The sequence below is a fragment of the Zeugodacus cucurbitae genome, chromosome 3, assembly GCF_028554725.1.
Source record: "Zeugodacus cucurbitae isolate PBARC_wt_2022May chromosome 3, idZeuCucr1.2, whole genome shotgun sequence".
NCBI classification, from domain to species: domain Eukaryota; kingdom Metazoa; phylum Arthropoda; class Insecta; order Diptera; family Tephritidae; genus Zeugodacus; species Zeugodacus cucurbitae.
Genome location: NC_071668.1, coordinates 22,500,136 through 22,525,357, shown reverse-complemented (window position 1 = coordinate 22,525,357; position 25,222 = coordinate 22,500,136). Strand labels below are relative to the sequence as shown.

Genomic DNA, 25,222 nt, shown 5'->3' with positions numbered 1-25,222 from the left:
ATATATGCATAGTAGTTTGATAATATCGCCTTTGGCCGGCTATAGCGGGCGTCAGAAATGTTATTTAACCATCAAGCGACGCGCTCGTAATTACCAAGGCGATGATTAATGTGCCGGATTTAGCTCATTGAATGCTTGAGCATCGCAAAAACTCTATATATGTATACCTATATGTATTTTTATGTGCGCTATTTATGTGGAAAGACGAGTATAATATATTTAAATATAAATACCATAAATGCGCTCCTCTCGCTCACTTCTTTGCTGCACAAGCTCAGAAGTAAGCGCGCGCGCTCACTGTTTAATGAGCGATAAATATTTACTGATGACTTTGCGCTGACTAAAGCAATTTTAATTAAAGAATAATTACGCGACAGTTCCATAGTTCATTACTTGCACACGAATTTCTACAAATATGAACTGGATGCTGTAGTCAAAAGCTGCGAAAGTGATGCCTCAGTATTGTCCATATCAATGACATTCATTCTATAGTTAGAAGCAAGTTTCCTTAATCCTTCGAAATTATGTTTAATTACAACTATAACTGTTTAAAAGAGCTTAGAATTGCTACAATAAAGGTTTAGGTTGTTTTCTTGAAGGGTACAAAGTTGACTTGTAGTAGACGCACTCGGGTGTACCGCAAGACTTTCCACTACACAAGTGTTCCACGGGTCATTTCCAGATCACTCTTGATTGTTCATTTTATTAATGCTGGCACAATGTAAGCAGCAGAAATGGGCTCAGTCCACTTATGGGTCAAAAACCTATCTCCGAAACTACTCGACCAATTTCAATTAAATTCGGTTCATAATATCTTCCTAGCTTCCCATTGATATGTTGTGAAAATAGTCCAAATCCATATGTCCATATGTTGTGAAAATAGTCACAACCATGCCTACTTCCTATATACCAGAACTTTGAAGTCGATCTACATCGTTTACTTTGCAATATATAAAGTAAGCACTAGTGAAGATATCGATGCAGAACTTTGCACAAATACTACATTTATAGTGTGGCATCGCCCTTTTAAAAATCACCAAATTGGGACCATAAGTATTCAAGGCCCCATATATCGAATATGAGGACCTCAGGGCTTGGCAGAAATTTTTTACCGAAAATATAGGTAAGTCTCTCAGATATTTTGAAGAAATTCAGAGGGAATATTTCTCTTCTAATAATATGTCTCCGTGCCAAAAATGAGTGAAATCGGGTCATAACTTCATCTATCTCCCATATACTTAATATTAGGGTTTTTAAACTTTCAATGGACTTTTTACCATATATATGCCGAATATGTGAGTCAAATTGTTTGTTATATTAAAAAATTTAAATAAATAAATTGCGAGAGTATAAAGTGTTCGGTAACACCCGAACTTAGCCCTTCCTTACTGGTTTAAGATCTTAATTTATGCATGTAATGCTTTGGGTTTTGTGATTAATTTCCTCATTGCTCTTAACTTGCTTTCATAGTGAGAGGATTTTCGTCCTTCTAGCATAACTTTAAAGTACTAAAGTATAATCTAAACTTAAATGCAGGTCTTGGTATGTCTTGTGTGAACATTATTTTTTCTGGTCTTTTATTTTCATCCGCTTGAGTTATTTGTACACTCGGATTTTGTAGTTCAAACAGTCGGTCCAAAGTTCGAAAGTTTTAACGTTGAATGCTGTAAGGCGAAGTCCGCCTAAATCTTGAGAGTATCCAGTCAGATCTGTATGTAAATATTGAAAGCAATGAAAACGCATTCATCATAAGTTAAACAAGACCTGTTTCGCTGGGTTTCTAAAGTTGTTAGAGGTAGGATCTCAGATCGTGAAAAACCAACAACATGAAACATATCTTAAACATTCTACCTTAAAATATGTTTAAGAAAGGGTGTTGAGTAATATATGTAGAGGTAATGACCCCACTTAACTTTGAGATGGTAACAGCAGAAACCAGAGCATATGCATATCATTTTAAAATTTCCACGTAGAAGCAATTTATATTGAAATCGATATTTATTTGTTGTATACCTATGAAATATATGATACATTTTTCTTCAATTATGTTCAATCACTGCAACCTATATAATTACTATGTAATACTTATAATTATCAATAAGTGAACATGCAGTTTATTAACTCTTTTGAAAAGCGGCGGCAATACTTCAACTACCAAGTATTGTTGAAAATCAGTAGCCAATCGCTGATATCTGATTGCTCATTAACCAGTGTATAGTACTCAAATTGTAATCAAATTGCCGGCTTCTCAACGGCAACGTTGGTATACTTAGCGGAGATAATTTCTTGGTGGAAGCTACCCGATAGGAAAATTAAGCAGAGTAAATTTTTCAAATTTGCAGAGTTTCTCTCCAAATTCGAAACAGTGACAGAAAACTGACAAAATCACTTCGAATTTATGAAATTAAGTACTAATAAAGATTCATTTAAGGGGATAGGTGGATTTCAGGTGTCCAACCAGATGGTATGTTTAATAAATACAATCATAAATTTCGTTTGAGCAATTCAGCATATTATAGATACATATTTGGATAGTATTTTGTGAGTTTCTTATTTAAGTATTCCAAAAAATCAGCCGTTGGTAGCTTCATCTAAAGAATCTCTTGTCATAGACAACATAACTCATTATTGGTTCATCTAAAATCAATAATGTAAAAATAAAAGAAGAAAGATAACATGTCAAAAATATTTTGATTAAGGTGATCCCCCTCCCATTCTCGGTTACAAAAAATCGATTTTTTTATCATTTAATTCGAACCTATAACTATTCAAGAATGTTCCTTTAACATTTCAAGTGAAAAATTCAAAAACTCTTGAAGATATCACCGATTTATGATGGAAGCGTCAGGCGACGGCGAGAGTGCCTCAAAAATAAACGCGTTTTTCTTGAAACAGTGGTTTTACGACTGGCATGAGGTTACTCAAAACCTATTAATCCAATCGGTTCAAAATTTTAATACGTTATTCTATACATATATAACTATGGCATGAACTAAATTGATAAATCAAATCGGTGAAGATCCTCTTTACTTTTCAACTTGATTTGTGGTTTAAAAAGGGCGATTTTCGAAGAATTAACTTCGAAGGTTCGCCATTTTGTTAATTTTTGTGCGAAATTAATAATCCCAGTACATACCAGATCCAACTATATACTCTTTCTAATCCTGTTGGAATTTTGTTTGATCACAAAAAACAACAATAACAAAAAAAAAATTATGTAAAATTTTTTTCTTCAAATAAATATATGTAAAATAAAAACCCTAAAAAAATAATTTATTTTCATTTACCAGCCTATGATAATGGTCAAAATTTGAAATCGAGATTAAGTCAATATATTTTACAATAATTGAAATCGAAACTTTTGCCTCCAGTCTCGATTTCCTACAGGGCTGCTACTAACAAAGCTACATACAGTCGTTCATTATTTTGTTTTTGGTGGCGTTCCTGCTTTAGTGAATGAGAAATTAATGAAGCTTATCACTGAATGACTATAATTACACTATCAGAAACAGAAGCATTGAACGTAGACGCGTGCGAACGACCACAACCGTTATATATGTAGGTACTGTTGGTCTGCATTAATAAGCGCATACATACTGACAATCATGTAGAAGCAGCTTAATGACTTTATAAAATGGTTTTAATTTCTGTTTAAACAAAATTAAATATGAAAATGATTAGTTGCCGAAAGATTTATTTAGAAAATATTGTATTTTTAATATTTTTTCCCAAAAAATTTTCGTCAGAAGCACCGCCGTCAACGTTAGAACCGCAAAAGTATATACATACGTACATAAAAGTGTATGACTAAAAGAAATTTGTGAATGACTCATAAGATTTGTAATCAAGAATTTGAACGAAAAATTCTGGAGAAGTGTTTTTTTAAGTAATTCTAAAAGATTAAAAATCTACAGTTATATTTCTGGATTTACTTTTTTTTTGTTACTCATAAAAGTACTGTTATCCAGATTATGCGATTTTTTTTAGATAATTTCATTAAATTTTAATTTTTAAGAAAAAATGTAATTTTTATTTGTTGGCTGTCGCTGCTATTATTTTTGCAGTCACTGTAGCTCATATATTTGTATTAGTGATTATTAGATAGTCTACATATCTCTACGTATACAGCCAAATACATATACTTTATACAGCCATACACTTCTTATATCTTTTCTCTTATCGATAACAACCACTTTGAAGAGCCCTGTTAGCCAGCGCTGTTAAATTCATTGTAGAAGCCTCAATGTATGCTAGCAAAATAAAGCTATATTTTTATGCTCCATATCGCATTTTGTGCTCCAATATCGCATATCACTTAATATTCATCGTAGCCGAACATACCATATATTACGCTTTTCAAGCAACTGTAATGAGAGCTTTTGTAGTCAGTGCTAGACATATGGAAATATATAGGGTTGCAGGCGATAAGACTTTATGGAGCCTAACTATGTATCCGGCAAACAAAAAGTTAGAGATTGTCTGGAGAATTAATATATTAAGGGGATAGTAGTTCATTCTAATGTTAGATCAGACTCGAGAAACAATAAAAATAAAAAGGTCATAATTCTCCAAACCGGAAACAATGTAAATCGCTAAACGAATCTGGCTTCTATGATGGAATTCTAATCTATAATTCTAAATATACGGTTGAAACAATAAGAATAAGTTTGAAAAAAATTTATAATTTCGATTACTATAGTCATTCTGTTGAAGAGATCTAAACTATACTCTGGTCCATAGACTACTTTATTTTCTATTACTTTGAAATGAGACTTTCTTAGTTAAGCTCACGTAGGAGGTAGTCAGATCAATATTTTTCTGTGTTGTATCTGAAATAATTTTTTTTATATCTCTATTGAAACACCCTTCGTTAAAAATAATATGTTGAACTTTACTCTGTAAGAATTTTCGGGAATTCAGTACTTATATCTTGGGTGGATATTCTGTTGGATTCATACGATTTACTTCTTACATTGTGGCTGAGCGATCGTCTTTCACTGAAACATTTGTTTTCTATGTTTTATAATTTTTTCAGAACTTGAACCTTTTATGTATTTATTTTTCTAGTTTGCAATATATTTTTTTCTGCTATTATTAAATATTAGATTACTGTAAAGATATCATAGGCATGCATCGATAACACTATACCACAAAATCTACTTTTCGACCAAAGTAAATTTTTCCAGGAGATTCAGTTATATGTAAGATTTTCGAAGTTGGCATGCCATGGAGGAACAAAGTTTGACCTTCGAAAAAATATAAAAAATACTGGACCCCTAATAACATCTGTCATATAAGCTTGACGAAAAAGTTTTATATACCATTGAATTAAGAAGAAAATTTACATTTTCTCTAAATTTTGGATTTTTTAGTAGCCATATTAATACGTCCTTTTTTCGAACTTTGCATCCAAATATCTCGATTTTGGAGGCAATCTTCGTAATCGCTTACGCGGTTATAGCCGAGTCCAAAACAGCGCGCCACGTCTCCCTCCTTCTGGCAGTTTGGCGCCAATTGGTTATACCAAGCGAAGCCAGGTCCCTCTCCACCTGGTCCTTCTATCTGAGTGGAGGTCTCCCTCTTCCTCGGCTTCCACCAGCGGGTACTGCATCGAATACTTTCAGCGCTGGAGCACTTTCATCCATTCGAACAACATGACTCAGCCAGCGTAGCCGCTGTCTTTTTATTCGATGGACTATGTCTATGTCGTCGACTAACACATACAGCTCATCGTTCCATCGTCTGCCATTGGCAATGTTTAAGGGACCATAAATCTTCCGCAAAACCTTTCTCTCGAAAACTCCTAGTGACGTCTCATCGGATGTTGATATCGTCCACGCTTCTGTACCGTAAAGTAGGACGGGAATGATAAGCGACTTGTAGAGTTTGGTTTTTGTTCATCGAGAGAGGACTTTACTTTTCAATTGCCTACTCATTCCATAGTAGCACCTGTTGGCAAAAGTGATTCTGCGTTGGATTTCCAGGCTGACATTGTTATTGCTGTTAATGCTGGTTCCCAGGTAGACGAAATTATCTACAACTTCAAAGTTATGACTGTCAACAGTGACGTGGGAGCCAAGACGCGAATGCGCTGACTGTTTGTTTGACGACAGGAGATATTTCGTATTGTCCTCGTTCACCACCAGACCCATACGCTTCTGGAAAAAGCAGAACTAATGGCGCGGGTGTTGTTTCCAATGATATCGATATCATCGGCGTACGCCAGTAGCTGTACTCTCATATAGAAGATTGTACCTTCTCTATTTAACTCTGCAGCTCGTATTGTTTTCTCCAGCATCAGGTTAAAGAAATCACACGAGAGTGAGCTTTAAAGTCGACAAATAGATGGTGTGTGTCGATCATATTTTCACGGGTCTTCTTCAAAATTTGGCGCATAGTGAATATCTGATCAGTTGTGGATTTTCCAGGTCTATAGTCAACTGATAAGGTCCAATCAGTTTGTTGGCGGTGGGCTTTAGTCTTTCACATAGTACGTTGATGAGGCTTATCCCACGGTAATTGGCACAGATTGCGGGATCCCCTTTTTAAGAATTGGACAGAGCACACTGAGATTCCAATCGTCAGGCATACTTCCTTCTGACCATATTTTGCAAAGAAGCTGATGCAAGCACCTTATCAGCTCTTCGCCGCCGTATTTGAATAGTTCTGCCGGTAATCTATCGGCCCCCGCCGCCTTATTGTTCTTCAAGCGGGTAATTGCTATTCGAATTTCTTCACGGTCGGGCAATGGACTTTTACTGCCATTCAGCAGACTGGAGAAGTGTTCCCTCCACAAACTCAGTATACTCTGGTCATCAATAACTAGATCACCTCTGGGGGTCCCACAGGAGTGTGCTCAGGTCTTGAAACCGTGCCTCAATCACCCGGACAAAATTAGTTTGCCGGTTGAACCCGAGTGGATATATTGGAGGATTACAATAGTTATCAGAAATTTTGGAACCGCTTTTTTGGATTTTTCACACATTTCTTTACAATCACTGGCGAAAATGTTTTATTCAGCAAACTTATATTTAAATTCAAAGTAATTGTTTATTGCTTTTGCTGGCGATAAAACTCAGCATCCCCTAATATCTATAATAAATATATATGAATTTGTGTACTCACATTTGCACATGTGTTCACTTTAACATCTGTCACATATGGCGTCGGTCTGGGCGTCAGCTCGTCACCCATCTGTCATCCATCAGCCGCTAAGGTCATGCATTCAAGCACTTTGTGACTGACATTCAGCCAGTCAGTCAGTTACTCAACGAGTCAGCCCGTTAGATCAGCACTGTGTGCGCGACAGCCGTGTATGTGGATGCGGCTGCAGGCGGCGCTCTTGCCTCGTGCGCGTTTGAAATTAAGTTGATACATTGTGACAGAACTGGGCCAACAAAAATAGCCAAAAATTTGTTATCGCCAACATGCCACATAGTTGTGGAATGTATGAACATATGTATGTATGTGCTGTGAAATTATGGTGTCTGGATGTGATTTTATTTGTGCCATAATTCATAGTTGTTTGCCAATTATCGAACACCAGCTGAATGCTGCCAATTTTGTGTTGTTTGTGTGGAACTCAAGGTTGCAGCTGGATTAGGGAATGATCGTAACAAACTGTAACGGTGTAACAACGGTAATTAGTAAGTTTAGTGGCACCACATTAAGAGTATTGAGGTAGTAAGTAAGGTTCAGAAAAAAAATTGTTAGAAATATGTATTTATAATTTAGCCGTGGTTAGCTTTCAGTGCTGCAAGGGCGCCATCTAACATTTCATTGTGTTAGATTGACATATTTTAGACAAAACATTCAGTACATTTTGATGTCTGTGTTGCTTGGAATGCATGAAAAAATTCATCTCGAACCAGATTTTATTTAAACACTCAACATCGTACCATTTTTATGTAAAGACGCCTCTAGAAATGAATCCATAAGTTTTGAGGTCAGATCTAGCCTTCAAAAATGCGTCGCATTCTTAAGTTTCAGTTCCTTATTATTGAAATTCGTGAAATATCTTAGCGGCCACATAAACTGCAGAGATGATCACCGCAATAAAAGTCGAAAGGCGATCATTGAAGCATACAAAACCCACAAAATGATTTACTGTGAGCCTAATCGAAATAGCAGATGACTGAAGATATCCAAGGAATGTGGTGGATATATGGTTCAAGAGGATATGTTACAAGGCTAAGCTCACAATCAAGATAAGGCATCGTGTCACCAGTAATGTATTTCTGATCACAGACCTCAAGATAATTAATGCTCTTTGGAAAGAAATTTTGTAAGAATGAAGAGTTAATCGGCGAAACTGAAGCCGATTTCGTAGAAATTATAGGTTTTACCACAGTAATAGTATCTAAAAGGTAAGGAAGAGATGAGTGGATGTAATACCAGAGGGTGCCATTATAATGTATAATGAAATCGTGTTTTGTTAACACAGCGACACAAAAACATTTTCTTGTTATGACCTGGGGTCGCTGAATCCGAATCCGAGGTCCACTTAACCCCAGGTTTTGATATAACCCCAGAAAATCAATATAGCGATTTTTAAAATTCATCGTTTTCGCTTGAGACTTTACGAGACGATGATTACGAATAGGACGTTACTTTTTCAAAATTCGAAATGGTGTCTCTAAAATGGCCGACGGTTTTTTTTGAAAAATTCATCGGAATCGCTTGAAGCTCGTAACTCGGGGGTTCTTGGTGCCGCTGATTACGAATATGACGTTACTTTTTAAAAATTCAAAATGACGAACCAATATAGCGCACACATTTTGAAATTTGTAAACCCAACACCGGAAACGTAATCTGCGACCACGTTAACCCTCGAATCCCATTAACAAAGACCCAGAGGTAATAAAAATTTTTGTTTTTGTGAGGCTGTGTAATTCTTGACATGACAGATGCTGGATCAGGGGACGCAATTTTTAATGAACCTGACTGAATTCAAACACTTTGAGTTTAGGCTAGGTTAGTGCCATAAAAGGCTTAACCTCGTAAGAATATATACATATGTACCACCAACAGACCTTGTGTAAATGTGATTCAAGCTTGAAAATGAGCGCTTCAAAATTGTCTAAAATCGAGTTTGACATTTTCAACACTCTCCATATAACGGCTTATGCATATATGTATGTATATGTGTGTACAGTGTAGGCTTTAAATTTGCATATGCACTTACAATTTATGCGCATTTATGTATATTTTAGAACAAAATTTGCCTATTTTAACAATACCAACACTATTGATTTAGTTATTTTAATAAGATGCACAGCTGCCACACGTACACAGCAGTTCGTAGACTGTCAGCAAGCATACGGAAATATTCAATGAGATTCAACACTGAGCAAGAGCAACTCTACGCTTACAACAACAGCAACAACATCATTAACATTAACTACAAATACAACAAGCGGCAACAATTTTGTCTGGAGTATTATATTTATGGATAAAACACACAACGAACTACATAAAACCTGAAACATTTGAATTCGTTTGCATGTGTGTGTGTACGTACCTGTGCTGTGATTTTATCGTCGTTTGTTGAAAAAATCAATAAATCAATGAGAGATCTTCTACGTATTTGCATTTCCAAAATAAACTCAAAAATGAGCACAGACCCCACAGGCGGCCTGAAGTTACAGGCGAGCGTGTAGCATAGACACAAAAGAATATATTATCAGGTGGCAACGTCCGTTATTTCCGCTGTAACGCCATTTTCTTTCTTCGTTCAAATGGGAAATTGAAATGATTTAAAGCTATTTTAACATGCTCCGACATTAAAGCGTGCTATCTTGACAAGCTATCTGCCAATTTATTAGCATTTAAGTAGTTCGTTGCGCGTTTTCTTCACATACCCATACTACATATTTGCATTCATTTATTTATGGGTGGCGAAGCTTATAAGTGAATTGGAATATTATTGATTTGTTCTGAAAGTTTTAAGTTGAGTCACCCTGTGAGCTGTTCAAATATATTTGAATATCAAGCATTAAAGTAAATTTAGAGAGTTTTCATGGTTGTGGCACCTATTTAAAATAAAGGGTGATTTTTTTGAGGTTAGGATTTTCATGCATTAGTATTTGACAGATCACGTGGGATTTCAGACATGGTGTCAAAGAGAAAGATGCTCAGTATGCTTTGACATTTCATCATGAATAGACTTACTAACGAGCAACGCTTGCAAATCATTGAATTTTATTACCAAAATCAGTGTTCGGTTCGAAATGTGAAATCCGCTTTTTTATCGACAAATTTTGTTCAGCGATGAGGCTCATTTCTGGTTGAATGGCTACGTAAATAAGCAAAATTGCCGCATTTGGGGTGAAGAGCAACCAGAAGCCGTTCAAGAACTGCCCATGCATCCCGAAAAATGCACTGTTTGGTGTGGTTTGTACGCTGGTGGAATCATTGGACCGTATTTTTTCAAAGATGCTGTTGGACGCAACGTTACGGTGAATGGCGATCGCTATCGTTCGATGCTAACAAACTTTTTGTTGCCAAAAATGGAAGAACTGAACTTGGTTGACATGTGGTTTCAACAAGATGGCGCTACATGCCACACAGCTCGCGATTCTATGGCCATTTTGAGGGAAAACTTCGGAGAACAATTCATCTCAAGAAATGGACCCGTAAGTTGGCCACCAAGATCATGCGATTTAACGCCTTTAGACTATTTTTTGTGGGGCTACGTCAAGTCTAAAGTCTACAGAAATAAGCCAGCAACTATTCCAGCTTTGGAAGACAACATTTCCGAAGAAATTCGGGCTATTCCGGCCGAAATGCTCGAAAAAGTTGCCCAAAATTGGACTTTCCGAATGGACCACCTAAGACGCAGCCGCGGTCAACATTTAAATGAAATTATCTTCAAAAAGTAAATGTCATGAACCAATCTATTTCAAATAAAGTTGCCCAAAATTGGACTTTCCGAATGGACCACCTAAGACGCAGCCGCGGTCAACATTTAAATGAAATTATCTTCAAAAAGTAAATGTCATGAACCAATCTATTTCAAATAAAGAACCGATGAGATTTTGCAAATTTTATGCGTTTTTTTTTTTTAAAAAGTTATCAAGCTCTTAAAAAATCACCCTTTATTTTGTGGAACATTTGCTCTGAAAATTGAATGGAATTGATTTTTTCTAAAAAATTTAAATTGAGTCGATCTTTGGTCCAACTAAATATCGTGGAGTATCAACCGTTAAAGTAAATTTAGCGAGTTTATCATGATTGTGGAACCTATTTCAAAGGATTTGTTGAACATTAGTCAAAATCATTCGAAATTTGATCTAATAACAATTAGTCAGCTAGAGTTCTCTTTAGAGCGTCGTTTCAAGAAATAAAATTTCCAAAAATCACGTTTTCAACAGAAATGTTATATTGCATGTACTTTAATTGAAATCAGCTGTAATCCCTCTTACCTCTTTGCGAACTAAACCTGCCGTCAAAGCTTTAGAAGCCGAAAAAAAGAGGTTTTTTAGCAATATTTTTTGAAAGGGAAGGAAATGATTGCCGTAAACGGAATTTTAAGACGATAGTGTACTATATTTGAGGCTTCAAAACAATATTTATTATTAAAAAATATTGAAATTTTTGAAAGTTGTACGTACTTTTCTTGAGCGTCTGGAGTCTGCACTTGTAAATCGGTGCCGGTGATGGAGGTCGTGCGTTGCATCTGAAGCAGTCGAATCATTTTTTTTTTTTTTTATAAGTTTCTTTTCTTTATGAACTACAAAAATTCCGAAGAAGTTATAAAATTCCACATTTTTTCGAAGTTTGAAAAAAAAAATTCACTTTTTTAAGAAAAAAATTGACTTTAAGTTGCAAAACAAGTAGTTTAAAAAATACTTTTGTCCAACTTTTTTAGTTCAAATAGAAGATAATTTAATACTGAAGCTAGATCACTTTGGTGTTTTTCGATCGGACATATATTATTTTTGCTATCGCCGGCACCGTTTTCTAACACTTGTGAAAATGAAAACTCGAGAAAACGCGCTTTAAAGTTTTCAGTATCCATTCGCACCTGCTCGACGCTCGGCCACTAAAACTGCTCTAACTTCGAAAATATGTCGAATTGGCCTCTGGAATTTTAAAGACATATTCTTTAAAATCCTTGTTTCAAAAAAGAACTGGGTATCTGCGTATAATAGATTTTCGTGTCTTCGTTTCAAATTTGTTTGTACATTCGGGTCTTGATACGGGTGATTCAAGTAGAACTACTTTTTTCGATAGCCCTTTTTTGATAGATCACGCGCCACTACTCACACATCAGAACACTTCGATGAGCAGATAATTTCATGTTTTGGGTCGATTGGCCACCAAGATCGTGTGATAACACGTCGTTAGACTACTTCCTGTACAGTCTTAAGTTTATGGGGACAATCCCGTTTCGATTCATGCTTTGGAGCAAAACATCACCATTACCAGTCGAAATGCTCGAACATCGAAAATTGGGCTCAACAGATAGCCGCGACCAACATGTGAAAGAGAAAATCTTTTAAAAATAAATGTCAAAAAATGTCCTTTTGAATGATAATAAACATTCCTCATTAGATTTGAATTTGCTCTATTTTTAAAAAGTACCGAACCTTGAAATGGATCACCATTTATGTTTACACTTTTTTCGTTCAAATCATTTTATAGTTTTTTTTTTTGATTTTATTGGATAAGAGTAATAATATGAATTAGTTCAGACTAGACCCGTAATGCCACTTACCAGATCCATTATTTACTGCGGTTTGAAATACAACTATATAACTCGATTTCGAGTATCAAACGAGTGTTAATTTAATATATAATATTACGAGATATGCAACAAAATTCTTTGAAAATTGCATTGGGTTTAGAGATTTAGGGTTCTGGGAATTGCAGATTCATCTGTGATTTTTTTCTGCAAAAGTATTAGTGTTGAACTTTTACGACCTTGAAGTAATCATTTTTATTTGTATTAGTAATTTAATATAAAATGAGTTCATAACACTCAACTCTGATATAGATGTAGATGCAATTGTTATTCAACCAACTGAGGTCGCTTTTGGTCAAACAATCTTTTGATCTACATTTTCAACGTAATAATCTCCGAACGATTTCATTCAGACTCATTAGAGTGCTCTAGTTGTCTCCTTTCTGCTCAAGATGAAGCTTAATCAAACAACCCAGTGAACTACTGTCCTTTGGCATATTACTCTTCCCATTAAATACCTCCAAAGCTGAAGACTGTTTCCATTCAGCATATCTTAGTTAGATTAGTCGTTCAAAAATGTCGATCTTGTTATACAATTTTTTCCTGGTTCCTTTTAATGCATGAAGGTCCATAGAACGTTGCTAGCAACTTACCCTGGAACATTCTAAAAGCTATACCAAAGCATGTTTTCAAAGTCGCCGACTGTGCAACGCAAACTGAAAGACTAATAAAATTTTAGGTTTTCGCATCGATAGAGGATTTTAATGCCTCCTTAGTCCAAAGCAGTTCTCAGTAAATTAACATGGGTTCAAGGTATGGTTCCAATAAGCAAATATGCTTCATGCTCCATTTCATGTTTTAATTGAAAATTAACTTTTACTATTTGACTGCGTTGAATGGAATTTTTAAATATGTATTTAGGACGGTGTGTATTTTTACAGCTACGAGTATTGGGATAAATATACCATATACGCATGTATAGTATATATGCAATATTTAGCACTTGTAGCAGTGCTTACTTCAACTGGCGCCCGTGTCAACTCTTATCGCCAGTCAATGGCACTTGTTATGAACGCACGTATGCCCACTTGAAGTTTAACCTTATTCAGTGCGTCCAACAAACGACTTCCATAGATTAAAGCACGCACACACTCAAAGGCACATATGAACACATATGCATGTATATGTGCTCCGTATGAACTCTAGGTGCTTTGCTAAATCCGCACATTCATTGTAATTTCATACACGACATCCTGCTGTGCTTACAACTCCTACCGCCAATCCGTCCCAGTGGCGCGACTATTTCATTACTATTTCGCATAAATGCTTGGCGGCAGTCAAGTCAGCATAGTGCACGACCGTAAAGAGTCCCCGAAGACGGAAGTGCATACACTTTTATTTACGCTTAGCTTCATTTTGCCAGTTTGCTGTTTTCCTTCTGGTTTCTGACGTTTCCGTTTCTGTTTGCCTGTTTATTGCGAAAACGAGAATAGGGCGTCGCATACGCCATTTTGAAGTGGTTCGCAAGCTTCAATGCATTTGACGCTGGTCAAGGGTAATGCTGTGTAGCGGTAGCGGGTGTACGGTCAAAGACGAAATCAATCGGCATTCATATTGACAGGAACGGAACGGTATTGCGAAATGTGATTGGTTTGTTTTTGTTGTTTGTCAACTCATAGAGCATATGTTGCTGACAGTCGGTTTGTCAGTTGGCGCACCCTTCTGTTGTCACAAGTGTTATTTACAGTTGAAAAGAAAGTTCAGCAAGGACATCAAATTGAAGATGGTGTGAAAAATATTGAGAGTGGCTAAAGAGGTGTGGTTGAATGGATATTAATTTTATTTTAATTTTTTATATTTTAACTCTTTCTCTTCTGAGGTTATGAATTTCTGGCGCAATATACATCTTAGCTTGTACTTTATTATACGTTTGTTATGTTATGTAATCATATGATTTTCGTTTCTTTGCTTATTCAAAAGCGATGTCGAACGCTTGAGCGAAAGCGACCGCACTTAAATTGTCATTAGATTCAAAAACTCTTTGGATTTTAGAAAGTTGCTAAATTGTTTTCATCATGACCTCTTAATTTTTATACCCTGAACAGGGTATATTAAGTTTGTCACGAAGTTTGTAACACCCAGAAGGAAGCGTCGGAGGCCCTATAAACTATATATATATAAATGATCAGTATGTTGAACTGAGTCGATTTAGCTATGTCCGTCTGTCCGTCCGTCTGTCTGTCTGTCTGTATATATACGAACTAGTCCTCCAGTTTTTAAGATATCGTTTTGAAATTTTGCAGAAGTTATTTTCTCTTCAAGAAGCTGCTCATTTGTCGGAACTGCCGATATCGGACCACTATATCATATAGCTTCCATACAAACTGAACGATCGGAATCAAGGGCTTGCATGGAAAACTTCTGCATTTTACTACATATCTTCACGAAATTTTGTGTGAGTTATTGCTCATAGAAATAATTTAATCTCCGAAAAAATTGTTCAGATCGGTTCACTATAGCATATAGCTGCCATACAAACCGAACCATCGGAATCAATGGCTTGTATGGAATATTTTCGTATTTGACGTGGTATCTTCACGAAATTTGACATGGATTACTGCTTAATGTAATAATAGAATCTCCGAAGAAATTGTTCAGATCGGTTAACTATATAACCTTAATGTCTCTAGCAAACAACCCGGCTAAAAAGAATTAGATTAGATTCTTTTTTTTACTTACTTTTTCTTACGTCTTTAGATTTGCTTAAACACATAGTTACTAAAAGAAATGCACCTGTGAAGGGTATATTAGCTCCGGTACCGCCGAAGTTAACGTTTTTTCTTGTTTTAGTTGAGAACATTTTGAGCCGTGGAACATATCTCGGCTGAGTACTGGGTGTTCCTTAAGATAATTTTCTGTCGTTCAATGTCTTCCGCTGTGCTGTTGGCTTTAGTAAGATTCTGAAGGGAATATCTCAGGGTTAGGTGTCCTTTGCGGATTTCTGCATTCACTTCATTATTAATTTTCCTCATTATCTATTCCAAAAGTAGAGAACATGGGGTCCATACAACTCCAATTAATTTAATTAATTTTTAGTAAACACTTGGTTGATTCAGTACCTGAGGTTAATACTGCTTGGCTAGTCACAAACATTTTAACTGGCTTCCTGTTTATGATAAGTAAAGCCCACTTCCGGCCTTCTGTTAGGTAGAATTATAATAATTTAGCCCGTACGAGTATTGTCGCAGAAGAATACTGCTTTCTGTCTACAGTTTTTCGAAATATTCTTTATAATAGAAATGTCGAACTGCTAGAAGTTCAATGCGAGTATTAGACCGTTCATTTTCGGTGAAGATCTTCGATATTGATTTTCTTTCTCTCTCCGAAAAATTAACTCAGAGAGCAAGATCTCTTACTTGTGATGCTCGAACCAACTAATTGAGTCTAAACTGATTCATATCAACCACCCTTCGTAGCTCTTGTTGCCATCCATCACCTAACTAACAATATTCTGTCCCTCATTTCCGGTCGACGCCCATCTAAGATGATTTGCTGGAATTTCTAAACATTTTCGGCAATATTGAATATTTATTTTTTTTAAATATGTACATTAAATATGCACGCTATAAAATAAGCAAAAATACATATATACTCATAAGCTAAATAAACGAATAAACTCTCAGTTGGTACACGCTTGCTGGCGTTATAATGGCGGATGCCAAATAACACTGGCAGTGAGGCCGTATTTAGTGGTTTGCTCGATGTGCACCATTTTCACCACAAGGCACACCAAACTTCCGCAGTTTGTAAATGACAATCTCCTACACGACACATATGTGTACACACATACACTTAAATTTACATGCGCCGAAGTTAAAACGCATTTTTCAATTTCTTCGTGGCAGCAAAGAAAATTCAAAATTTCGGGCATCTTCACTGTGTGGCATAAACAGCGTCCCCTCTGCAAATGGTAACGTAACGCAATTATTTTAATGTGATTTTTCTTGCCATTTTACAGATAAGGCACATGCAAGTGCTTTAAGTATATTAACAAAGCGCGAAGTACTCGTATACCCATAGGGCGTAAAATTTTGTACACATGTATGTATGTGATTGGCGTTGCAACTGTTTAGCCGGTTATAGCCGAATCGACGATAGTGCGCCACCTCTCTCTCTCCTTCGCAGTTCGGCACCAGTTGGAGATCCCAAGTGTAACCAGGTCGCTCTCCACCTGGTCCCTCCAACGGAGTGAAGGCCTTCCCCTTCCTCGGCTTCCTCCGGCGGGTACAGCATCGAACACTTTCAGGGCTGGAGTGTTTTCGTCCATTCGGACAACATGACCTAGCCAGAGTAGCCGCTGTCTTTTTATTCGCTGAACTATGTCAATGTCGTCGTATAACTCGTACAGCTCATCGTTCCATCGTCTGCGGTATTCGCCGTTGCCAATGTTCTGAGGACCATAAATCTTACGCAAAATTTTCCTCTCGAAAACTCCTAGTGTCGTCTCATCTGATGTTGACATCGTCCAAGCTTCTGCTCCGTAAAGCAGGACGGGAATGATAAGCGACTTGTAGAGCTTGATTTTGGTTCGTCGAGAGAGGACTTTACTGTTCAATTGCCTACTCAGTCCAAAGTAGCACCTGTTGGCAAGAGTTATTCTGCGCTTGATTTCGAGGCTGACATTGTTCGTGTTGTTGATGCTGGTTCCCAGGTATACGAAATTATCTACGACCTCGAAGTTATGACTGTCAACTTTGTATACATACATACATATATATTGTACATATTGCGGGTTTGAATAAGAAATGTAATATTTGCCTCTAGAATCATATTAGATTACGAAGTCGATTTGTATTGGTCTACAACTTTGCTTCCGCCGTTTTCCAAAAGATGTCTCTAGGGTCAAGCACTGGTCGATTGAATCGATTTTTTTATATCGATCTTGGACATTTGTGTCAACATTAACCCCACAAAATATTTGTAGAGATCTGTTTGCTTCTGCTTGTTGAGCAAGTCAGCGATTGCTTCCACTGAGGCTCAGCCAACTCTATGAGATATTTATCGATTAGGTGTTTACAAGTGGCCAAAGGCATGTATATTTCCACTTTACCGGGTTCTAATTGTAACGTGGTGCCCATTTTGGCAAGTTCATTTGCTTCACAGTACTTGGAATGTGGCTACGTCTTGGAACCCATTGCAGATTTATCGTAAAATAGGAAGCTAGTTCTACCAAAAGCTCAAGGCATTCCTTCACCAACTTCGAATCTGTGAATATAAATGTGTTTCTTGCTATAAGCACCTTCTTTGTCAGAACAAGAAGGCCGTTTTTAATTGCAGTAATCTCCGCTTGAAAGACACTATAGTGATCTGATAGTCGGAAGGCGATTCTGGTATCTAGCTTCTACCTCCTCCCAATCTTTTATCCAGTACCTTATCTCTGTATCTTTATACACCTCTCTCCCATCCCACTCCTATCTGGAGGAGAAGGCAATATTGAGAGCTGGTTTATGAAAAACACAAAAGATATATTTTGGTTAACAAGCAAGATATCTTGATGAGTTGTGACATTCTACACAGTAAATTGATACTAAAGCGATAGTAAACATATTAAAAATGTAATATTGTATTAAATATCAGTTAGTTTCATTTTTCTTTTAGTTTCATACAAAAAGCCATTAAACAAATTTAATTTGCTTGATTAATAATATATAATTTAAAAGGCAAGCGGCAGTGATGCATTCGCCCAAACCCAAAGGGGCATGAGAAGTTCATGAGTATATCGAATCGACAGCAGCGGTTTTGCCTTTGCACCAACTACTACGGGCACTTTAGAAAGAGAGAGAGAGAGGAGCACAGAAATATGTTTGTAGCGTAGCACAAAAGCAAGACGAAGCACAAGAATTACTACGGTTTATGTAAGGGAACCATAAATTAAATTATTGTCATGGCTTCCCACTTTGCAACATTTCACTCAGCACCGAAGAGCCAGAGCGTTTTACACTTTGCCACTGCCGTTAGAGTGGCAAAAATGCGTTAGCATAAGGCCAACATGCCCCTTTTCACGTTTTCTGCAGCTCCGCCAGCTGTGCGCCCAGCGGCCGCCTGTTCACCTGTTTGACGCACACTGCCTGCCACCCGCTCTGTCGGCTTTCTTAAGCCTGAGTGATGACGCTGATGTTGGTGAAATTGCTGATTGACCGGGGATGAAGTGTGCGGCATGCCACGGGTGGATGCGGTAATTTACGAAGTTTTACATTGTCGTGCCATGATTTTATTACTTTGGCTTCCAGCTGACATCCTGTCGCCACATTGCAACATGCTTTTGCTGTAGTATTGGTGGCTGGCGCCTAACCTAGCTCAAAGCATTCATGTCGAAACATAGGTATTCTTCATAAGTTAAGATCCTTTCTACATTGTGAAACGCATCATCTAAATTCCTTAGCTCATGTTCGTGTATTTGTGTGCTCACGTTTCTGCACGCGGCTATCAAATAATAAAAAGCACCGGAGGAAGCAAACAATTTGCTTTTATAGGTGCTTATAGACATTGGTTTGCAGCTTTTTTCACGCACACGCACAGTGGCGCTGAAATTGTCTTTGGAAAATGCCAAGGAATGTGTTGTTATTGGGGTTGTCGTAAATCATTGTTTGAAGTTTGATCCAGTACAGATGTCAATTGAAAAACGAATCGGCTTCAAACGAAGTGAACATTAAAATCCCAAATCAAATCTCAAAATCAAAATTATTTAGGACGAACGAAATGTTCCAAAAATGATAGTCAAGAATTCGTTCCTAGCCTAATTCTCACTACAGACATAGAAAATCCCAGAGTTAACATGCAAATTTTATAAGGGATTTTGGATCAGGTCGTTTAATTTAAGGCGTTACTCGTACAATAGGCTTCCTATATTTAGAACTATAGATACACATGTAATGAGGGACTATTGAAATTTGCGGAGAAGAATATCAAAAACTCGTGCCATTGTCGGGTGAAATATACATCCCCGTTGACACCATAACTCTTGGCAAAATCGTCTGATGTGAAAATTAAAAATACTTGTAGCCAAGACTTTAAAATAGAACTTGGTCGAAGAAAAGTATTGCATTTTTGCAATTGAAAATTTTGTCAATATCGTTTGAGTAGTTCTCGAGAAAACTTGACAATCGACCTTGAAAACGCATTTTTAAGAAAACTACCTTAAAATTTTTGAGGGACTATAAGCCTACCCTAGAGCGCACGACTTTTTCAGATGTCATATACTAAACTATTACTCGGATCGTTTCAGATTTTAGGACACTACTTTAGAGTTGTTGTAGAATTGAATACGCCAATAAAATAAATATAACTTTTAGCCGTAAAACGAATGTAATCCCTTAGTTAACAATTTACCAGTAGATGCGCAGAATTGTTAATTTCAATTTTCGAACTTCAAAAGCGAAATACATTTTGTTTGACAATTAAAATATTTTCAGTGTTCAGTTAATAATACCTTCAGTGAAATTTTAATCCCGTTGAACATTCTATTTGTACTCGCTTATAGCTCTCACTGAACCTGTCTGTCAAAGTACTGTCAAAAATGTTCATGGCAAATATAATCCAGCAATAACAGGGCCAACAAAATTGATTTGTTTTTTAAGTTTGCGAGGGAGTTATGGCTTGAAGTTGGGCGCTGTAACGAATGTGGTAGTTAAAGAGTGAAGAAAACAACTACATATTTCTGAAAAATTTATTTCTTAAATAAATTCTTATTGAAATACGGAATTTTTCATTTCAAAGTTGGTTTTGTTATATTTAGTGAGCTGTACTATATAAAATGAATTTCGACTCGTTAATATTAAGTAACGAAATGCTTAATGACTAAGCAGTAAAGAAACAATATGCGTGCTCAGTAGATTAATCTTCAGTGTGATACTCACATTTCTTTAAGCTCAAAATTATTAGAAAGGAATTTTTAAAATTGTAAATAATTTTATTTATTTATCTATTTCATTTAATATTTAAATAGTATTTCAGTAACCAATTTAATAACGAATTAATAAAAAAATATCTAATTTAATTACAGTTAATCGACGAACAACAACAACCACTATATGAGAATTCTGCGCAGCTACAACATGTACAATAATCGTCCTCAAAGCAGATCTTATTTCAACACACAGAAATAGCAAACAATTCCAACAACAACAAAAGCAGTAAAATCAAAAGTAAGGACATCCGAGCACTGTCGTTAAACCCCGTTACAATTGGCGTTTCATTGTATTGTCGCTGCTTATCTCAGCCGAACACTTTTAACTGGACGAACTGAATTTTATTTGGCAACACACTTAGCAGCAGAGTTTCCTTCAGAGTCGACATAACATTTTTTATTGTTATCATTCAGTACGCTTCCCGCGAGCTCCAGCCCGAGTGGTGCAATGAAACGAAGCAGTTTTGCGCTTGTGTCTTCATGAGTACCGTTATAAGTATGTTTGTCTGAGTTTTCAAACTTGCACCAATGCATTGCTGTTGGTATTTGTGGAGCAAAGAGTTTTGTGCGACGGAATATTTGTGAATAGAAATTGTTGTTGGCAATATGTTGAGCACGTCGACATATGTTTCGATTGGACCGGTGGAGGTGCCGAAGGCACTGCAGGACGGCGAGAAATTCATTAAATGGGATGATGTAAGTACTGAATTCAAAATATATATTTCTTTAATTAAATAAGAGTGAAATAAGAAATTAAAATGCTCAGAGTGATTAGATATAATTGAGTATTTAAAGCTGAGAGTCACATTGAACGCCATCAAAAAAAAAATGTTTAAAACCTCACATCGCTATAATACTAAAAGTGTCACCTAGAAATTAAAAATTCTTACTTCGGGCCTACGTGACCCGAAACAAGTTATAAATCAACACACATCAAAAGTCCCACTTGCAATCAAAAGCAATTTCTTATACTGTATGTTCGTCATTTATTCAAAAATTAGCAAAATTTAGGCGCTGATCTTCTCGTTTATCCACTTCTGGTAAGCGCCAACGCTAGTGTAGACCGAAGGGTATTTGGTGGTGGCACAAGGAGTGTAACCCCATGACACAATACCGACCTGCTCAACTCCATCGGAAGTGTAACGCACCAATGGGCCACCAGAATCACCATTGCAAGCACCATCGGTGGTGCCAGCAGTATAGGAGCAGATGTTCACATCCTTAATGGGTGCCAAGAAGGGTAGAGCAGCTTTGCATTCTGAGTAGCCGATAATGTTAGCCTCCAAAGTTTGTAGCACATTTGGCAAAGCACCAGAGTTGTCACGTCCCCAACCGAAAAGTCTGCCGTTACCAGTGCTCTCGTATTTGCCAGATGGCAAGGACACTTTGCCTACTGGAGCTACACCGTCACGTGAGAGTGCATTCAAATCGAAGCCATCGGGGATATTGATGAGACCAATATCATTGGGTCCGACACCACCGCCATAACCTTCATGTACGATATACTGCGATTTGCTGGTGACCTTGCGGATCTGTACTTCAGATTCGTCATTGCGCGAGTGCAGACCGGCGACCACATCGAAACTGTTGTAGATGAGACAGTGCGCAGCGGTGAGTACCCAATTCTCGTTGATGATCGAACCGGCACAGAAATGCGAACCGGACTTCAGTGAGACGATGTATGGCGCTTCACCCTTCTGAGCCTCGTAGCCATTGATGATGCGTCCCGATGCAAAGGCTGGTTGTGCAATGGCATCCAAATTGGCTGCACTGACACTGGCTATAGCCAGAGCGAATACGACGAAGAACTTCATTTTCGATAGAATACTTGTTTTGATTTGAATTTCACTTTGAGTTGCTGTTGTATTTATACGAATTGTTTATCAACGCACAAAGTGCTATAACCACTTAACTGATATTTGCAACAAAGGGGTGTGCATCCTGTCTATAATTATTTTATTTATTTATTAGCAGTTAATACGTGTGTCGCTCATAGCTTTTGGTTTCTGATTGCAAGTCATATTTCTGTCTATTTCAATAGTAAATCAACAAGGATTAGCAGTGCATTTGATAAGCTGTCGGTGTGCAATATCGGTCATTAATTAGTATGAAACTGAATTAGTATTTGAGTTTTCCTCGTTTATCTCTCAATAATATAAATCTACTTTTTATTTATATAATGAGCGTCTGAAGGTATTTACGTATTTTTTAATGCGCTAACGGACAATGTAATATGATACGATTGTTTCAGCTTAATGTTCTAAAAAGTTTTGAAGACCCTTTACCCAAACATATCATCATTTTCATCTATGCATTTCTGTAATCCTAATATCAGTAGACCTGCAGACCAAAATTAATTGACCCCTTCAACTTGACCCCAATACTTTTAGCTTAATACTAAGAATTCTTATTAACTGTTGAATCTATGCTATGTGAACCTAGTCAATCTAGTCCCCCCAACGAGTTGATTAGATCGTTTTTTAATATTTTTCAATTTTAGAAGAAAGTGTGCTCACAGGAATTCTGAAAAGTTATATACAAGTAATTCATCAAATTTTACTGTCTACAGACGATGAATCTCATACATTGGACCTAATCATTGAATCCGCAGCCAATTCGAATTCGATACGATAAAGATTTTCTATCAAAAATGTTCATGCAATCATTGATTCTGTCGATAAACTGCTGTTTTATCGACAAATGCGACAAAATTGATCAATTAAATTGTCTGTGCTTTTTGCTTCGTTTAAAAAAAAATTTAAACTGTCCTCCTCATCGATTGAACTTAAAGCTACCTACATGAAGGACCCGCCTCCTGTTTTAGATATGCTTTATACTTTTTTGTCTTTTTTTCACCTTAAATTTATTTTTGTTAGTGTATTTTTGTCTCTTCTCTAAAATACCCATAAAATCTAATTTAGTCCGTCATCCGTAACTGTTTTCATTAAAACTTATAAATAATTTATTGATTTTAAATTTCTGTAACTCACTCACCAACGGATAGATTTCGACAAAAATTTTCGATATTGCTGATACAATGATTTCGAAAGTAGCGACACCTATTAGCCGCGGAATGTATTTATCAAGTCGGTAAAATAGTTCACTTTGATCGAAAATTTTATTTACGATACGGTTTTAATGAATAGTTTTAATACTAGAATTTTCATTACTTCGGTTGCTTTTGTACCATATATACCGATCCCATATAGCAAATGTATTGATTTACGTAGATCTTGCCAACATAACTCCATATCTATCGATCACAAGAATGTACATAAAAGGTCAAATTCATTCCTAACTTCGAACTTATAGTTCCCGGTTTTATTTCATATGGATTTATAAATTAAACCAAACAAAGCTTTTGATATTTTAATTACGATAAGTGTCTTTATTGCATTAACTTTAAATTAAACCCTATAGGACTTGATCTTCTCCTCTATCCATTTCTGGTATGCACTGACGCTAGTGTAAACCGAGGGAAATTTGGTAAGGGAACATGGAGTGTAAACCCATGACACAATACCGACTTGCTCAACTCCATCGGAAGTGTAACGCACCAATGGGCCACCAGAATCACCATTGCAAGCACCATCGGTGGTGCCAGCAGTATAAGAGCAGATGTTCCCTTTCTTAAGGGGTGCCCAGAAGGGCAGAGCAGCTTTACATTTCGAGTAGCCGATAATGTTAGCCTCCAAAGTTTGCAGTACAATTGGCAAAGCACCGGAATTGTCACGTCCCCAACCGAAAAGTCTACCGTTACCAGTGCTCTCGTATTTGCCAGATGGCAAGGCCACTTTGCTAACAGGTGCCACACCGTCGCGTGAGAGTGTATTCAAATCGAATCCTTCGGGTATATAGATGAGACCAATATCATTGGGTCCGACACCACCATAGACATAATCTTCATGTACGATATACTGCGACTTGCTGGTGACCTTGCGGATCTGAACATTAGATTCGTCAAAGCGGGAGTGCAGACCGGCGACAACCGTGAATTTGTCTGAGTCGAGACAATGCGCAGCAGTGAGTACCCAATTCTCGTTGATGATTGAACCGGCACAGAAATGTGAAATCGCCCTCAGTGAAACGATGTATGGCGCTTCACCCTTCTGAGCTTCGTGACCATTGATGATGCGTCCCGATGCAAAGGCTGGTTGTGAAATGGCGTCCAAATTGGCTGCGCTAACACTGGCAATAGCCAGAGCGAATACAACGAAGGCCTTCATGGTTTTGATTTAAATTTTTTTGCATTTCAAACTAAATACTGTACAAAAGCGATATAAAAATGTCAATTCTTTTTGATATGATACGATTATATTTATGAAACCTTATGTGTAATAATGCTCTACAGCAGCCATAAATAGTGAGGCCCACTTTAAAGTTTGAACTTGATAATCAGTCAATTTTACAATTCATTTATGCTTTATCAGTTTACTTAGTTCTTACTGATTTGATTAAATTTATGATTAGATGTGATTGAATTAAAGAGTGATATGCACTTGGCACAATAAGGCTGTCATTGTGTTTTGTAGATCATGATCAGGATTGTGAATGAAAACAAACGGCGTAGT

General features: G+C 36.8%; 3 protein-coding genes across 7 annotated transcripts in view; 1 reads left to right on the top strand and 2 right to left on the bottom strand.

The window, feature by feature from the left end:
- Positions 1-25,222, top strand: part of LOC105216642 (1-phosphatidylinositol 4,5-bisphosphate phosphodiesterase classes I and II) — a 107,698-nt gene that overhangs the window by 20,623 nt on the left and 61,853 nt on the right. For all 5 annotated transcript variants that reach the window (XM_054228147.1, XM_054228148.1, XM_054228144.1 and 2 more), the window contains exon 2: positions 20,748-21,347. In XM_054228147.1, the coding sequence (XP_054084122.1) occupies positions 21,258-21,347 (90 nt within the window). In that variant the 5' untranslated portion in view covers positions 20,748-21,257. The remainder of the gene's footprint in view (positions 1-20,747; positions 21,348-25,222) is intronic.
- Positions 21,614-22,498, bottom strand: LOC105216638 (lectizyme). The gene has a single exon (XM_011191235.2). It carries the CDS (start codon positions 22,463-22,465, stop codon positions 21,659-21,661), a length of 807 nt encoding a protein of 268 aa, XP_011189537.2. The 5' UTR covers positions 22,466-22,498; the 3' UTR covers positions 21,614-21,658.
- LOC128920548 (lectizyme-like) lies at positions 24,019-24,897 on the bottom strand. The gene has a single exon (XM_054228149.1). The coding sequence runs from the start codon at positions 24,875-24,877 to the stop codon at positions 24,059-24,061; it is 819 nt and encodes a 272-aa protein (XP_054084124.1). The 5' UTR covers positions 24,878-24,897; the 3' UTR covers positions 24,019-24,058.

Coding starts and splice junctions, on each gene's coding strand:
- LOC105216638 (XM_011191235.2), bottom strand. CDS start 22,465: ATGAAGTTCTTCGTCGTATTCGCTCTGGCTATAGCCAGTGTCAGTGCA.
- LOC128920548 (XM_054228149.1), bottom strand. CDS start 24,877: ATGAAGGCCTTCGTTGTATTCGCTCTGGCTATTGCCAGTGTTAGCGCA.